This window comes from Mycteria americana, chromosome 2 (assembly GCF_035582795.1).
Source record: "Mycteria americana isolate JAX WOST 10 ecotype Jacksonville Zoo and Gardens chromosome 2, USCA_MyAme_1.0, whole genome shotgun sequence".
Lineage (NCBI taxonomy): Eukaryota > Metazoa > Chordata > Aves > Ciconiiformes > Ciconiidae > Mycteria > Mycteria americana.
In genome coordinates, this window is record NC_134366.1 from 116,891,230 (window position 1) to 116,909,242 (window position 18,013).

At 39.5% G+C, this 18,013-nt stretch overlaps 1 protein-coding gene across 1 annotated transcript in view; it reads right to left on the reverse strand.

Annotated features, from left to right (window-relative positions):
- CEP192 (centrosomal protein 192) overlaps positions 1 to 18,013 on the reverse strand; it is a 96,139-nt gene that overhangs the window by 63,678 nt on the left and 14,448 nt on the right. The window contains exons 10-21 of the mRNA XM_075495456.1: positions 16,543 to 16,597; positions 16,323 to 16,446; positions 15,531 to 15,731; positions 14,833 to 15,066; positions 13,818 to 13,940; positions 12,046 to 12,200; positions 10,462 to 10,508; positions 8,834 to 8,966; positions 6,163 to 6,317; positions 3,540 to 3,680; positions 2,948 to 3,284; positions 2,438 to 2,578 (exon numbers count right to left, since the gene is read on the reverse strand). Of these exons, the coding sequence (XP_075351571.1) occupies positions 2,438 to 2,578; positions 2,948 to 3,284; positions 3,540 to 3,680; positions 6,163 to 6,317; positions 8,834 to 8,966; positions 10,462 to 10,508; positions 12,046 to 12,200; positions 13,818 to 13,940; positions 14,833 to 15,066; positions 15,531 to 15,731; positions 16,323 to 16,446; positions 16,543 to 16,597 (1,846 nt within the window). The remainder of the gene's footprint in view (positions 1 to 2,437; positions 2,579 to 2,947; positions 3,285 to 3,539; positions 3,681 to 6,162; positions 6,318 to 8,833; positions 8,967 to 10,461; positions 10,509 to 12,045; positions 12,201 to 13,817; positions 13,941 to 14,832; positions 15,067 to 15,530; positions 15,732 to 16,322; positions 16,447 to 16,542; positions 16,598 to 18,013) is intronic.

An 18,013-nucleotide genomic window follows, 5' to 3' on the forward strand; every position in this document is an offset into this window, starting at 1 on the left:
AAGCCCATCAAAACTTATAAAATATGTGGCCTTGTACACACAGCATCCCTAGTCATAGAGGACACAGGGCAAATGGAGGAATAAGTCAAGAATGGACACAAACTTGTAAAGTGAATACAGCTGTTGTCCATAAAATTACTTACGGGAAGTTGCAATACATACTATGAGGAAAGAAACAAAGTTGGAATATATCCTTATTGAGCAATCCAACTGCGTTTCCTAAAGGCAACCTAGCACTATCAATGACACATTGTTATATCCAGTTGAACCCTAAGTCAATATCAGTTCTTCCTTAATCCTCTGTAGAAGCCATACAGCTCCCTGAAGACTTCCTAAAGCACCAGACTCTGTCAAGTGAGCAGTCCTCACTATTTATACAAGAATACACTGTGTGAACAGTTTGCTGACAGGGATAGACATATCATAAATGAGACTCAGAAGCATCAGATGTAATATTTCCTTTCTGTCCCTACAAATAAAATCTCTCAGCTGTCAAACATCGCACTTGAGCATTGCAAAGAGACAGGCAAACTAGCAGCCAGAAAAACGCTAACCACACTGAACCTGTAAGTGCGTGTCTTCTACTGTGTGAACAGGTAAGCCAATCAGCTCGAAAGCAGAATTCCTTTAAAAGCCCATCAGGTGGGAACAAGCTAAACAGCCTTGGAAAAATTTACAACAGTCAAATATGGTAATCACTCAACAACCTGAGTCTAAGATGCAGGACAGTGTCTGAAATATCCTGGCATTTGAAAAATAATGGAGGAGCTCTGCTTTACTGACATAGTAGATAGGGAAAGTTCTACCAAATTGGATCATATTTGCTTGTTCGAGCAGAAAACCACTAGTGTCGAAAAGCATTATTTCAATTAATCAACCCTGTTTGATCACTCATTCAAAAGAAACAATTCTTGATAGCAACATATACGGCTGTGGTGGTTTTGGCTGGGATAGAGTTAATTTTCTTCACAGTAGCTAGTATGGGGCTATGTTTTGGATTTGTGCTGGAAACAGGGTTGATAACACAGGGATCTTTTCATTACAGCTGAGCAGTGCTTACACAGAGTCAAGGCCTTTTCTCCTTCTCACCCCACCCCACCAGCGAGTAGCCTGGGGGTCCACAAGAAGTTGGGAGGGGACACAGCTGGGACAGCTGACCCCAACTGACCAAAGGGACATTCCATACCATATGATGTCATGCTCAGCAGTATAAAGCTGGGGGAAAAAGGAGGAAGGGGGGACATTCAGAGTGATGGTGTTTGTCTTCCCAAGTAACCGCCATGCATGACGGAGCCCTGCTTTCCTGGAGATGGCTGAACACCTGCCTGCCCATGGGAAGTAGTGAATGAATTCCTTGTTTTGCTTTGCTTGCGTGCACGGCTTTTGTTTTCCCTATTAAATTGTCTTTATCTCAACCCACAAGTTCTCACTTGTACCCTTCCGATTCTCTCCCCCATCCCACCAGAGGGAGAGTGAGCGAGTGGCTGTGTGGTGCTTAGTTGCCGGCTAGGGTTAAACCACAGCAACAGCATTTTCTTTGAAAGAAAGAAGAACCTTGAGCGGACCATGGACGTCTTTAGAATACATTAGCCCATCCATATGTCACTTTAGAAACTAGAAGAGACTGAGAAATACTGTTGCACACATTGCTTGAATCTGTCTAGTCAAACAGACAACATTTTGGTGTTAAGAAATTGATTTGTCTACAGTACTATGCACATATTATCCAAGCCTGTATGACAAACATACAGACTGTCATGAAGATCAGCCTGAGATAGCTTGAGGAAAATAAACAACTTTAAGTAAACAGAGGTTCAAAAAGCCTGGAATTTGTTAGAAGATGAGAGTCCAGTAAAGCCCCTCAATAAGGTCCAACATTTTTCTTTACCAGTACCATTTTTCAGCATCAAGACGTTCCCAAGGGGTTCACAAAAAAATCACCAGCTAGTGAATTCAGCAGCTCTTTTCACATTCTAGTTGATTTTGTAGTAATTTCTTGTTTACAATTATTTCCTGTCTTATAACCATCACGCAATATAGAATGACTACTGTTTCCTCTTCTTGAAAGAAAGGATAACAATAATTAAAGCTCAAAGGAAAAATTGTGGAAATGACAGCTACAGGAGTTACTTATGCTCATGCAACAGGTACCAGTGACACACGTTAGAACGCTTTTTTAAACAAAACAAAAAGACTCTTCATGGGAAGAGTAGGAAACATGGAAAGAAGCTATTATCAACTATAACTAATGATAATATCATTATAGGTTACTGTCAACATCAGCTTTCAAATAATTTGTAGCATCTAAAGCCTGGAGGCTTTGCAACACCAAATACTGATTTGTTGAAGTGAAAAAAAAAAACGGGGGAGGGGAGAAAGTTTACTTAACACTATCACAGATAACAGCAGCTAACTAAACAGGAAAAAGATTACATACATCCAGTAATGAACTCCTCATGTATTTTATCATCTTCAGACAGATTTAAATCTTGTTCTTCATCAAATGAAGTATAATATGCAAGATCAGTCACCCATTTGCCCTCTTCATTTTGATAAACAACACTATGTGGTAAATCACCTGAAAGATAAAATCAAGTATCTTTGTTTCACTCTTGATGATCAATCAAATCACTGTTGATTAAAATAAAAAGGAATATGGCAAAGTCTCTTAGGTATAGATTAAGGAGTTAAAAAAAAAAAAACGTAGCTCAAGTTGCTGCAACTGCAAGCTTAAACTAGTTTCATCAAATAAACAACAGTTAAGTGCAATATACAACGTCAGTATTTTTTAAAATAAAAACAAGTCAAAATTTATTCATGCTACATTTGTTTTTATTACCAACTTGCACAACTAAAGAAAAACGCATAGCTTACAATTCTATTTCTTTTTGCATGCAACGGAGTCTGGTCACAATTGTATAGATGGGTTATATCTAAAGCAACTTACCTTTGTCTGCTGTAGCTAAACTTATGTTCTCACAGCTGTCTGCAGTTGGAGACAGGTAAGTATCAGCAAGACCAACTTCACATTCAGTTGCATCTGTCTGAGCCGCATTTGCACAAAGAGCTTTAGGAGTGGTGTCATGCCCCAAAAATCCTCTTGCTGTGGGTAGTACTTCTGCATCAGAGGCAGCAGCCTGACACTGAGAGGACTGTATTGCTTGCTTTGGAAGGACATCTGAGGCATCAGCTTTATGGCTGTCCATGCACTGAAGATACAGTGAATCTACTTGCAACTCAGCAGCAGTGCAGGAATCTAGCACATCTCCAGCAGTCATGGAATTCTTAGAAAAAAATAATAATTTAAAAAGTATCAGAAGTGCAGTTGTTAACTGTTTGTGCTAATAGGTCTAGGTACAAAATAGTGCAAGTTAACTATGTTTGAAAAATACATCTGAAAACAAAGTGGTGTCATTAATTTTTTGTAAAGAAAGATCGCATTGTTAGTTCAATCTCCAACAAGTTTTCAAATGCACTGCCATCTTCTACTACAGTCTTACTCTATATGATAAACAGAAATTTAAATGACAATTTCATACCAGTTGCCGTACTGCTCTGGGCAGCATTTCTCTTTGCACAGGACATCCAGTTATCCCTTGATTTTGTGAATCTTCATCACTAGCATTTCCAGAGTCTACTCCTGTCACAGCCCGGCAAGTGTCAGGAACCTGAAAGTTCTCCTTTTATAAAAAAAAAAAAAAAAAAAAAAATTAAGTTACACCAGAACAGATACACCAAAGAAAAAAATTTTAACACTACAGTCGTTTTTATAATGTTAAAAAATTCTTTAGTAAAGAGATTATCATACTTTCTTTGCTCATGTGCCACTGCCAGAGGCATCTCTAGCTGCTAGCACCACCACCAAGGACAATAGCTCCTGGCTATGCCAATCCATGCATCTGCCTCCAAGGGCATACATAGCAGGAAGATGGAGGAGCTCTTCTTATTCCTACTACATCCTTTCATTCCCTTTAACAAGGGCACCATGCTACTCCTCCTCCCCTTCTGCCTGACCCACTGCTGGATGAGGACTCCAAATCCAACTCAGAACCTGTTTTACCTACCCCACTACCTATCTACAATGGCAGTGAAGCAGGAACATCTTACACAAGTAGAGAAGACCTGAGGTCAGACAGCAGAACTGTGTTATTCTCGCTCTTCAAACAAGCACCTATTCCATTCCTCACATACAGCCATAGATCAGCAACTGGCAGCCTACGCAGACTGCTTTTACAGGGTTAACATATCACTTCCCACAGCTTAGAAACTCTGATGTTAGTTGGGAAATTTCTGAAGTTTCAGAAGCTACAGTTCATTTAACTGTTGAAATCAATCGCACTTTCCCATTCTGGTCAAGCGTGCAACTGCCAGGATCGCATCCATCGTTGCAAAGCCAAGACAAGGGAAAGGCACTTACCCCCGGCACTGTGTTTGTAATGGAGCTAACTGCTGCTCAAAGATAAAACCACAAGCCAGCCAGTTGCTGCTCTACACTTACCTTTCACACACTGACCACTTATTTAAGAGACTTATTTACTCTCCTGGAAAAATGAGTCTCTGTGATACTATACACTTAATAAAACCTTAGAGATTGCTATCCAAGATAATAAACCAGTGATCAAAAAGATTTTATAAACTAGTTGTATGACAGAAAATAAGGGCCAGCATGTTACCTTAATAGTTACAGAAACAAAAAATAAACCAGAATATTTTGTCAGTAGTGACTTAAATTTCTTTTCAATAAGTTTAATCAATGTCTTAAAAGAAAATTCCATTCTGTTCTTTGAATTTTGTTGCAGTTAAAATTGTAACTCTAATTAAGAATAGCAACAAGTTAAACTACTGAAAGTAGTTTTGTCACAGAACCATCAGATTAAAATTAAGCAATTCCTACACAGACAATAGGCCCATCTCCAGGATATTACAAGTTACAAGTGAGATCAAAAGATGGCCTTAGTTTCAGTTCAGCTGACCAGCTTGCTGGGGCTGGAGGGAACAGGGTAAAGCAAGCATTTTATGGGTATTCACTTTCTTATGGAGATTTCTTTCATGAAAAAGTCTTTGCATTCAGAGGCTGGTAATCAAAATTAAAATCATGCCATCACAAGACGATGGTATCAGTAGAGGTTTCTGCTTAGTTACCAATGATATAATTTCCTTTAGTGGACTCGAGAGGATCCCAAATGCTTACCTACAAACATCTTACCATCTCTGACACTAAAAACCACCACTAGGAAGCTGAGAGGGGAAGCACGGTGTATAAGAAACATTCATAACTTAAAGCGTTCAAGGGAATGCCTCAGAGGTACAGTAACTTCAGATCCGCATAAACAATCCAAAAATTTTAAAAGCAATTTTTACTTTTGTAGTAAGACAGTATTAAGTAGTCCAGCAGAAAAAGTCCATCTTCAGGAAATACTATTGATGCTGTATTAGTTATTACAGGATTTCTCTGAGGACAAGTCTCCATCATCCCAGAGAAGGGACAGAAATCCAGTCTTAGGAGTTTGGGGTTTTGGGTTGGTTTTTTTTTCCCCACTTTGCAAGATCAAGTAACAGAATTGACTGCAGAAGTTTCTCTACCAGAGCTGCTTATCAGGAGAAAAAAGGCTATGCACAGAACAAAGAGGAGTGTGAGGAGCAGGGTTAGAGAGGGGTAGGAAGCCTGAATGGAGAGTTGAATAAAGGAGACACCATAATGGGAAACTCTTCAGCTTTGCTACAAGGCTTCCTGACTAATGCCTCTTGGGATAGCCAGCTACTTACCTAATTCCACTTTATTTCATAAACAGCAAGACCTTCTGTAACAAGCAGATGAATCAGTTGCTAGCTCTGCACTACAAGGACGGGGAAAAAAAACACAAAAATAGCTACCTAGCTTCTTTCCTTCCCCCCCCTCGCCCCCCCGCCAAGGAAAACCTTGCAGAAGGAACAGAAAAAGTCAGAAGTTCACTCAAATGGCTTTGTTTCTAGTTTAGAGCTGTATTTGCTATCTTTAAATTCAAAAAGAATCCTTTGCTGTACAGGCTACCTGTTGGACAGTATTTAGATTTGTCAGGAAAGAAATAAAACCTAGTTCACCCTGGCAGACAGCACTCAATGATGCTACCATGTTTAAGGGCCATTGGGCATGCTGAGCTTTGAACTTTACTCTAAACCTACCTGAAATAAGCCATTTTCAGAGAGCTTCAGCGCTGTGCAGCATTCTGAGAGTTTCTGTATGTCAGTGTCTCCTCTTGTCACTTCTGGTTGTATCAGCTGCTCAAAATAGGCTTCTAGTTGGTTATCAAAGAACTCTTCATCATCAATATCATAATCTATTGAAACAGAAGAAAATATCCGATTCACCTTTCATGGACATTTTATATCACCTGACATACTATCAAAGCAAGTCCATAATTTTTAATACATTGAGTCTCACAATACACTCACACAGTCAGAGCAGAATTACCCTGTTTTTCCCTTAAAATAATTGGGCCACAGAAACATGTAATTGTCTTACTCTATGACTAGTGATATACAGCAAAACAAGATGACTATAAGCTAGCATGTTAACTCCCAGGCTATCAAGTGACTCATCTTCCTTCACATGATCTATACACCACCACATTCCAACTAGCAAATCATATACATACTCATAAATTAAAAGTAAAATATATGTAACATTTTTCAAACTTCACAGAAAGTGACTGAATCATAGTTCTACATTTCAATGGCAAAAAATGTTAAGTACTATTCCTATTTGCCAAGTGAGAAGTTTTCCAAGACACAATTTTTCCTGTTTTAGGGCTGTTTTAATTTGTGGGGGCTAGGGGGAGAGGAGAGTTTCCAGGGCTTTTGTTTGTTTGTTTTTAAAGACCCAAACATCAGTCAGGTTTTTAGGGCATAGTTAAATGTACTCTTAAAACCACTGTAAAACATATTCTGAGAAGTTGTTTGACATCTTTACTTTTTATTCTTTCATTTCCAGGAAACAGTATCCTGTTTGTGTTTTTCTTTATTAAAAAAAAAGTATACTCAAACAGGCCTTGCATTTATAAACTCACAACTATATTTTGTTTTCCACATAATTAAAGAAATGTTCATTTTCAGGTTGCTGGTGATGGTTTAAGAATTCTCCAGCAATTTTGCCTTTGTAGTATTTCAATTCTTCTCCCCAAAAAGGTAATTCTGAAGAATCTTCTGAGTATTTCCTTCTCCCAAAGAGGTCTACACAATGCCAAGAACGTACAGGAAAAAAGTACATATATACACACACAGGTAAGTCATCATTATTTTTGCAATTCCCAGTTTTGCCAGTGCCCTGTACAAAGAGCCTGATTTAGAGAAGCACACCCCTTCAACAAAATGTGATTTAGTTGAATTGGAAGCTATGGATCCCCAGCAACTTTTACATTACAGCAAAGCAATCAGGATCTGTTACATTTGAGTCAATAAATGAAAAATCTGCATCACGGCTCTGTTTCCACATATGATACTGGAGAAGGTGGAGGGCTTACAGCAGGCTAAGTTTCTTGGACTAATACCTATCCTCAGAACAAACGTCCATAGAGTGCTTTAAAAATTATATAAGGATTAGTTAGTTACCTGAATGGTAGACAAATACCTACAATTCAAACTCAAATTAACAACAACACTATAATTGTTTTAATCTCATCTACCTATGTCTTGATTCTTTTTGTGAAACTGAAATAAAAGTCCACTATCTTCCAAATAATGAGAAAGTGGATTAATATATTTTACCTCAGATACCAGAGACTTCCTCCTTATTTTTAGAAATACTCTGCTGCCAAATTTACACTGAACACAGAATGACATGATAAAAATTAGTAAATCGCACCCTGAACAGGAAAAATAAAAAGATCAGTTAGCTTCACCAGCTTCACTGGAACCCTGAATAGACAAGTATTTCCAGCTGAAGACTACCAACTCCTTAGGAGGGCAGATAAAAGTAATCCCATCCCCTTGGGTGGAAAAAACCAGTATTTTTACTCAGCAAACTATTACCTTCATTTTTACACGCTTAACGCACAAGTGAAGTTATGCAACAAGAAAGAACAAGAAGACTGTCAAAAGACAGTCATGACATCTGTAGATATCATAGGGCAAAATCCAGTAATTCTACTTCAATGCAGGGCTGCTTGATCTCAAGGTGGCAGTAAACCTATTTATCACTCTGCCTTTCTCATTCTTGGTGCATCTGGGACATACCCTGTCATCCTTCACATTATGTGCAAAGTCAACTGCATTAATAAAGAAGAGCATGTTTGTCCTTCAGCAGCAGCCACTGGAAGGGCACAGAAATTTCAAAACTCTTGTTTAGTTATACAGAACCCAAGCTCTCACTTTTATCCCTGTGGGTAAACCAGACTTCCAGCTTGGGTGTTACCCTGCACGTGTGGCACCTAAAGAGAACTCAAACTCAAGTAAAAGTTAATTCTAATGGCTTGTACATGTTCTTCATCATAAAAGTTTATCTCTATTAATCTAAACCAGAAGTGTAGGTAGGGTTACCACTTTATTAAATGAATGCCCACATTTCTACCTGTATTTTTGATTCACAGTAACTGAGGACTGTTGTTTAATTTTTTTAGATTAAACGTCCAATTGTTATTTTCTCTGACAAATTCCATAGCCACCTACTCCTATGACAATTTTAAAACAGCCAGTTTCCCAATGAACACAGTTTTCTTTAATATTCCTAATACTAGTTTTTGATCAAGCATAATCCTATATTAAATACCTCAGTAAAACAATACCTTTCTTCTCAAGTATGGAATAACATTGTGTCAGAATCCTAGACTCCACTACCCAGAGTTATAAATACACTTACCAGTGGAATCTTCTTCTGAGCTTGCAAGAGATGAGAGCTTCTCGTTTTCCAAAAAACTTGAAAGGCTATTGCTAAGATGATCACTTGAGGTTTCACCTTCTATCAGCTTTTCATAAGGTTCAGATGGACCAACCTGTGAAAAGCATCCATACAGAAATGTTTCTAGGAGTTACCAGCTATTGTATAAATTCAGTTAATAATAAACAATTAATGAGGTTAATAATATTCCAAAACTCTCCCCCCCACTTTTTTTTCTACTTATCCCAGCAAACATTCTAGTTCTAATGGATTTTGCCTGCTAGCTTCCAGAATGGATATGTGCAAGAAATACAGCGATCATAAAGGGGAAAGAGGGAAAAAGCATCTGAATGACACCAAACTTTAAAAACCGCAAAAATAAAATACTGAACCACTGCATTAAAGAGTTTACACTTGAAAAAATTGCCCCCCCCCATTAAGCTGCAATCCCAACTTAAAAGCACAAAGACAACTCTCAATAGTTTCCTATGCTACTAAAACACTGCTTCTTCAGAAATCATACACCTATATCAACCCTTTGTTGATAATTTCTTCAAATAAGCATACTAAATTACTTACAAAGTAGTATTTCAGCTGAATCCAGCTAACTGTAAATATTGTATCTTTTATATACCTGAACGATTTTTAAAAACAGCATGATGTAATGTCTGTTTTGGATTTAGTCTCACGTTCTTTGTGATAAACAGATCACCTTTGACAGACAGCAAAAAAGTCAAAGTTCAGAAAGTAAAAAATTTGAAAGGGACTTGAATTATGGTTTTCAGATGACAGCCTGTGAGCATTCAACTGCAACTCACTGACTGCTGTGGCCCCAAGAAAAATCAAATGAAAGAAAATTAAATCAATTTAGTAAATACCAGCTGACACATTAAAGAGCACATACTGGACAGCAGCCGGCTGCAGCCTGAGGCATATTTTCTTTAAGGGCCACAAGATCTCCCATTTCTGTCTGCCTTCTATCTCTGTGCCTGGAACTGTCAGCTTCTCTAACACAGTAGATAAAAACAGCTGAAGCATAGCACTACCTGGCAATACCTGCAGCTATCTGCTAGCTCTGGGAGAGAGACACAGAAAAAAAAAATTACAGAGGCAGCAGGAAGATTGTGTTCTTACAAATGGTGCTGTTTTTAATGTTGAGGACACTGAAGAAGTCATCTGAACTAACATTCCTCAAAGTAATTAACAAGTACAGGGGCAAGTCAAATCAGGTTGATATTGTCTACTCCAAAAGCATTCCAAAAAGTTCCTCAAAAGGCTTTTCACTAGCTAAACTACAATTGGGATAAAATGTAAGGTCCTTACATGGATAAAGAACTACAAGACAGCAGAGACTAGGAGTGAACAACAATTTTCACAACTGAGAAAGATTAAATGGAGTCATGCTCCCATGGTACTAATTATGTTAAGTGATCTGCAAAAAGGAGGCAAAGTGAGGCATGACACATTCAGCATGCTCGCACCGTTACAAACTTAAGGGATACACAACATAAGACAATAAACACAGTTCAATTCTCTCCCTCCTCCTCTCATCCTTTACAAGATTAATATTAGAAAACCTTTAATTTTACTGTATTTAGAAAAGCTTTCACCTTATTATTCTTCCTGTCTGGAAGAAAACATATTCCAGTTGACAAATCTGAAACAAAAAAATGTAATCAGTATTCTATTAAGTTCTTATGTTATACTACTTAGTGCTAAATATTCTATAAGATAGCAGACCAAGATTCTTGAAGGTCTTGGCATACACCATAAAAATAATCCTGAAAACATACATGTTATCACAATACCAAAGTTTACACGCTTTTCTAACAATGATCAAAAGTATCTGGGAGTAATTAAAAAGGCAGGGTTTCATCAGGGCTAGAACTGTAAAAATTCTGCAAGACAATTATTGCCTTAAGGATTTCTATAAGGCAGTGCAAAAAAGTAAGGAGTCCCAGGATGCATTAGCAGAAGTAGGAACAAGTGTTCTGTTCCACTGTTGCATTTCACCTATTGGGCCAATTCTTTTTTTGGATCATTTGTAAGCAGCTTCCACTTGTCTTTGTGTTATATCCACCCATACTCCAATTGCAAGTCCCACAAGACAGAGAACATTTCAGACATGCACATACAGATTTTAGCAAAATGGTTCCTAATTCTTAAATAATAGATGGGAATAAAAGGCAATTTCTGGACTAGAATCCTAAACCTTGAATAAACAACAAGTTAAAACCAATTAACTAAATACAGTCAGGCACTATCAAGTCCAAACACTGAGCAGTCCCAGTTTTCCAAAGCATCATGATTTTTGTTGCCATAGTTACTGCCACTTCCTCAAGACCACAATAATAATGACTGAAGTCAACACTCATTGTTAGAAGTGTGTTTTATGAGGGCCCATTTATATTACAAACCACAGTATTTTCTAATTGAACATGTTCTCTATTAAACTATTAATACTTACCTCCTGAAAACCTATGCAAGTATTCAGATAAAGCTTAGAAAAGGTTAATGACTAGAAGTATATATTTACTAAGTATATTTACTGAATCGTAAGGAACAAGCAGAATTTAATCACAGGACTAGCATTAGCAAAAAACTCAAACAAATTTAATATCAATAGCCACACTTTTAAAATAAGTTACAGAAAATTATTTTGCTTCCACTACTCTATTCATACTTCAAAAAAGCATAGTATTCACAGCAAGTATTCCAAACTACTTTTTTATGCATCACCTCACTAGAAAATAAGTTTCCAGCTTCTATAACTGCAGCTAAAGATCACCTATTACAGGCTGGTATAGGGCAAGAAAAGAGACGTTAGTTAAAACATTATCTCATAGACTTACACCTACTGAAAGAGAAGGTGTAGAAAACAACTTACACTTTTTCCATAAGTAAAGTTCCTGAATTTAATTCAGATTCCTACTAGCATTCTAATTATGGTATTTTATAGCAAACATTATTTTCATCAGCTTCCTGTCTAGCTTCGTACTTTGGGGAGAAATCTAAGAACACAATGTCAACCACAAGCTTTCCCTGTTTTCAGTTTGTTCAAATCAAAGAGATTCTTTTTGAAAACACATTTACACTACGCCATAAAACAGTGAAAGGGTCAAGAGAAGACATCTATAGCATAAAAAGCTAATTACACTGAGAATAAGTATACAATTTTTCTCAAATTTTAATACCTTCCAATTGTTCAAGTGGCAATACCTCAAGTAAGGTATCTTGACTGCGATTTGAATGCTCAATGACATTCTGATCTTGCTCTCCGTATATTGAGTGGGATGCTTTCAAACTAGCAGAAGTTGGCTGAGGTTCTTTAACTTGTGTAGCAACTTCCCTAGAAAGAGAATTATTTCAATGAAAAATGACTCAGTGAGATATATAGATCAGCATTAGTATACAACATCTCTATGTATAATGATTTGATGAATTCTCCAATTTTAATGCCTTCATCTCTAGGAAGTCAGCTGTTCCCATTAATATAGATTCTACAGACCTATTTCCTGTCATTTTACAATAAAGGAATAAATATCGAGATTACAAGGGCTTCAGTTTCACAATCTAAAGTGTGAAACAAATAGTAAAATTTAATGTAACATATGCCTCTAGTTTTTTTTCTCTTTGTTCCTTTCTGTTTCACTTCTGCAAAAAGAGGGAAAAGTGTAAGGGAAAAAAGGTCTATTCCAGGCGAGTTCCATGATCCATTTGAGAGCAAGTCAAACCCTACACAAGATTTTCCTAAGTCCACAATATCAGCATGCTTCTTGTAATATTAAATTAGGGACTAAATCATAAAGAACATGACTTACTGAAATTCCATATAGTTTTGTTAAATAACAGCTTTTATAATTCTGCAGAAAAGCTATTTTTCATTCCCGGTTTCATAGGACTTCCACACAGGCAGATAAGCTAATCATGTAAGATGTTAGAATTTCCACATTGAGTGAACTGAACCATACTTTTGCTTTAATATTTCAAATGTCAGTTTTATTTATATATCTAAAAGTTTAAAATGTAATTATTCCATGGTTTGTATTTTTTTTTTACTTGAATACAATCAAGAAGCTGACTCCCTCTCTTAAATCTTATATTCTTTGTTTTTATAGGGACATATTGCCTACAGTGCAATTTTATCAGTGAGGAAGACACACACTGTGGTTTCTATCGCAACAATAAGAACAAATTTGACCTTGGTTAGAATAACCTATGCAACAGCTTCCAACACTTCCACCACTTAATAACACTCTCTAAATTATTTCACCAACGCTAGTTATTTCATAAGAAGTAGCAATCACTGAGGCTACAAGGAAGCTAAATTTAATAGAAATTGATGTTCCTTTCTGTATGCAAACGGCATGATACTTACTTGGAACAGATTTAAATCAGTGCAAACTATTATTCACACACACGACATGAAGCAGAACCATCAGCTTAATTCTAGATTATGTAACGTAAACTAGATAAATACAAGCCAGATTCAAATAAGTCAATTAATCACACTTAGGAAATTTTTTATTAGTGTGACAACAAAACAAAACATCATAGTTTTAAAAAAAGAAAGGTGACTTCTAAAGGTTCATTCCTGTCATGTACATGAAGCCAAATTAGTCAATTAAACAGCAGAACACTGTTCATGTAGGGCTGTACAGCCTAAGTGGTAGCATAGCACAGGATGCTTCCACATAGTCTGCTACTATCCCTCTTCAGAAAACATGGAGGAGCTGTTTTAGTAGGAAAAGCAGCCCAGGCTGCCAAACATTGTAAGCTAACAGGCTAATGCACAGCTGAGCTCTCCCGTTACTGCCATCAAAAGGCCAGTAGTAGAAGCTGCTGCTGAGATGGGCAATTCAAATCTGACATATTCCATAATTAGCTTATAGTACATATAAATCTACATACTACATACTGGTATGTGCATTTTAGGACAGAATTAGATTTTAACTATCTCACTTACATGTCATCACGAAAGCTGAGAGCAAATCTTCCCATTGGCTCAGGATCTGACTGACTGCTGTGGGAAGATCCTGATGGAGGTGAATGTTTCCCTTCTAAATAGGATGCACAGATATCAGAAAGCCTGTAAAGGTGGGGAAGAAAAACACACAACAGAATCATTCTAACATGCACCTCTCCTGTTCTCCAAAGAATTGGGGGGAAAAAAAAAATCATATTGATGGCCACTCATCTCCTATAAGTTCAATTATTTGAATATTTTAGCATTTTCTAGCCAATCTGTATTTACAGGTACACATATGTACCCAGAATTATCTTCTCCAGTCTTCTGTAGTTCTTTAGAGAAATACCACATTATCATTTCCAGTGGCTAGTGCTGTCCCATTTGGAACGCACACTTCTGGAAAGACAAGGTAAGCTTCTGGAAAGACAGGGTGTTTGGAAAGACAGGGTAAGACTTTTAAGTCTGATCTTACTTCTTGTTAAGTCACAGGACAGCAGTTAAGTGAACAAAGGCTTCTTGTTACTCTTTGCTCTACTCCTTGGTGAACAAATCATTATAAATTGTGTTAAAATTTAATTCGTATCCATAACACTAGTACCTACACTACCTTTTCTAAAATGAGCCAGATTCAGGTAAGTTAAATGAACAATTAACAGAGTTAAGAGGACACACATGTAAAAAATATATTATTCTCTATATGACTTCAAACTTGAGTATACTAAGCTGGAGAGTCAATTTAAAAGAAACTTCATTGTTATTTTATCAGTCTAAAAACTAAACTACCCTTTTAAAGGGTAATTTTAATAAAAGTATTTTATCAGTTATGAATTTAATGCAGATTTTTCACTGCCAACACAATCCTGTGTTTGATGATTAGTATGTTACTGGTTAGTAAATAGTTTTACCATCTACCAAATAATCTGGCAAAAGGATTTTTCTGCTCTAAAGTTAAATGTTTCAAATCAGTCAACCGTTTTTTATGTTATTAAGTGGTACTAAGGGATAGTCTTACCTGTTGTCACAGCCCATTTTACTCCTGGCAACAGTTGAAGCTGCAACAGGTAAGCCAGGGTTTGAGGAAATGGTAACATTTTCAAAAACAACACTTGCATTGCTACTCAACGAATGGCCCAAGAAGCTTGGAAATGTCTCATCAGCAATATTTCTGAAGTCTTCCATCATCCTGCACAAGTTGCTTAAAATAGCACTCTGCTTGGCAACACGATCAGCCCTGGTCCAGCAGCATCTGAAAGTAGGAACAAAACAACTACACGATTACACAAGTCACAGTAATGCTGTCAAAAATATGTTATTTATACATCACAGCCAATATTCTTTGGCAATCAGCCCACTTCATCCACAAACGTGCTTAAAAATTATTTCCAGTCCTCTTCCCCCAAGCCTTTTGTGGGCCACAGCGTTTTATAGCCTTCTTGGACTTTCTAAAAAGAGCGGCACTCCTGCACGTTAGAGTACCGACGCTGCAAGACGTGCCAACCTATATTTAGCCTGTAAAGCTGCTTGGACCAAGACAGCCTTCCTCCATTTCCACAGCAGCGAGCATCTGGGGAGCTACAAACCCGCTGACGCGATCACCTTGGGCCGCTACTTGGCAGGCGACAGCCTAACCGCTACCGATCTCCACACGGAAGGCCTGGGCTCTACCCCCCCCCAGCACTCCGTGCAGGCACCACCACCCCCCACACACACCCGTCGCGGCCCGGGAGCGGCACGATGGCCCCGCCAAGGGAGGCGGCCGCTGACACTCTCCGCCACGCAGGCCGGGACGGGGAGCGGCTCGAAGCCAGCGACCCCTTTTTCCCCAAGCGGGAGGAGGTCGGCCCTGCCCTCCTCGGAGCTGCCGCGAGGGGCGGGAGCCAAGACGGAGGAGCCCGTCCCGCCACAACTCGCCTGAGAGGAGCGGGAGGAACCGCGGCCCAACCGCCAAAACTTCAAACCGCCGCTCCCTCCGCACGCGCCGTCCCGCGCCCGCTGCCCTGCCCTGTCCTGCCCCGCCCACGCCGCTCCGCCGCGCAGCGCCCCCCGGCGGGCGGGCGGGCCCCACCCGCTCACCTGGCGCGCGACAGAAACAACAGGCGCCACCCGCCCCCCCCGACCGGCCCGTGGCGAGGAGCGCGTGCGCAGCGCCGCCGCTCACCTCCCAAACTTTCCCCAGCCCGCGCGCGCGCTTCGCCCTCCCACCCCCACCCCGCCTCCCTCCGCCGCCAGCCAATGGGCGAGCCCCAGCCGGAGCCGGCGATTGGCCGGCGGGGCACGGCAGGAGGAAAAAGTTTGAGGAGGCGAGAGAGGGGGATGCTGATTGGGCGAGGGGCGCGCGGCACCGCCCGGCACCGCCCCCCGGCGGTGCCTCGTCGTCCGTTGGGCGGGAGGCAGGGGGGGCTGCCCGGGAGAGCGGGCCCGCAGGCGAGTAGGTTAGCCCCGACGCCGATTGGGGTTTTTGGAAGGGGACGATGAACTCGGTTATTTCAGGTGTTTGCTTACGGACCGGTGAGTAGCTCGGGGTCTTTCAGGGGAACGGCGGCGGCCCCTGAACCACCGCGTCGCGCCGCCAGCGCTGTCTGACCAGCCGGTCTGGCCCTGCTGCTCCGGGCCAGGGCATAACCACCTAGAAAGGAAAAAGCTTTAGTCGGGTTTAGTTATGTAACATTTTTTATTTATATGAGAGGCGTTGTCGATATGACTGACTTTTTGTCTGTCGTACTGTTGCTATATGAGCCACTTTGATGAGGTTGAGCAATGTGCCGTTTATACAGTACCTGGATAATTTTATTTCAATTTTGAAGCATAAATGTCACATTCTTTTAAGTAGAGGATGAGAAGGCAGCCGATGCCTTCCAAGCAAGGTACCTATGTGTATGTGTGTCTGACAGCTTCGAAAGATCTAAATCAAATTCAGCATTAGTCCAGGACATTTTTACAATGTACTTCTACAGTCGTACTCCTAGTATGGAGATTGCAAAGAGCTAGAACGAGAGTGAAAATTCACACACTCAACGTCATCAGAATTTCATACTGTGTTCGAATATGTTCAAAACAAAACTGAACAAAAACAACAAAAAAAAAACCCAAAACCAAAGCCACCTCCTGGCTACTACAAGACCCAAAAACTTCACGTCTTGGAAGTTCAAGCTGAGATGTGCTCCAAGCACATAAGCAGTATACGGGATAATGCATACCTTCTTTCAGACGAAGAAAAGGAAAAGCAGCCTTACAAAGTGCTAGATAAATTTAAAATACTCCAAGTACCTGCTGTAATTATCCCCTTCTAAGCCCTTTTATAATCTCCCTCCCTCCTAGGGGTTCTGCTGTTCAAGGGCCCAGATCCTGCACAGAAGTACAGTTTGTAATTTTGAGTCATGGGAGCAAAAGAGATGAATGAAGAGGGAAGCATGAGTTTTGAGGAAGTAGAGGTGGACAGTCAAGGATATGGAGTGAAAGGTCCTGGTTGGAGAGCCATCAATGCAAAATGGCAGGCAGGGGGAAAGGCAAGTATCAGCTCCAAAAACAGCACGAGTTCATTTGTTGAAGTCAAAGTACATGGCCAGTCCACTGGAAACGTGACTTGTTTGCACTGAAAATGTAACAGCATGTTTCCATTAGTAAGAAGCATGACTGGGATTAGTCAGGATATCTAATAATAATACATGTTCAGCACAGAGGAAAATAACATGATCATGCTGAATTAACTGAACAAATGCATTAAAAGCTGCAAAAAGTTGCCATTTACTTTACTATTACCATAAGCAGATATTCTGGGCTCCAAAACAACAACAGAAGCAAATTTAAAAAAAAAAATGCAATCAGGAATCTTTCCCTTATAACCATCCTTGATCAGCCAGATCCATATAAAGAATTGTCTTCAAATATATTTTACACTTGTTTTTGTTACACTGCAGTAACTGAGGCATATCTGAGATACTGCAGGGTCTCACAGCACAAACTTTAAGCATTGGGAAACAGCAGCATATCTAGACACTGCCACCTTGCTTTTCTTGATTGCTGCTTAGGAAGGAGCCCTTTTTTTTTCCTAGTACCACTAGAAGTACAGTAAGGAAATGATCAACTGCTGTATTGAAGGGAGTGACATTTTAAAGGGTTAAGACAGAAATTCTGCGAGTAGCTTAAACCTTCAAAAGTATATTCTGCTGCTTGTATACCCACAAACAGTTTAT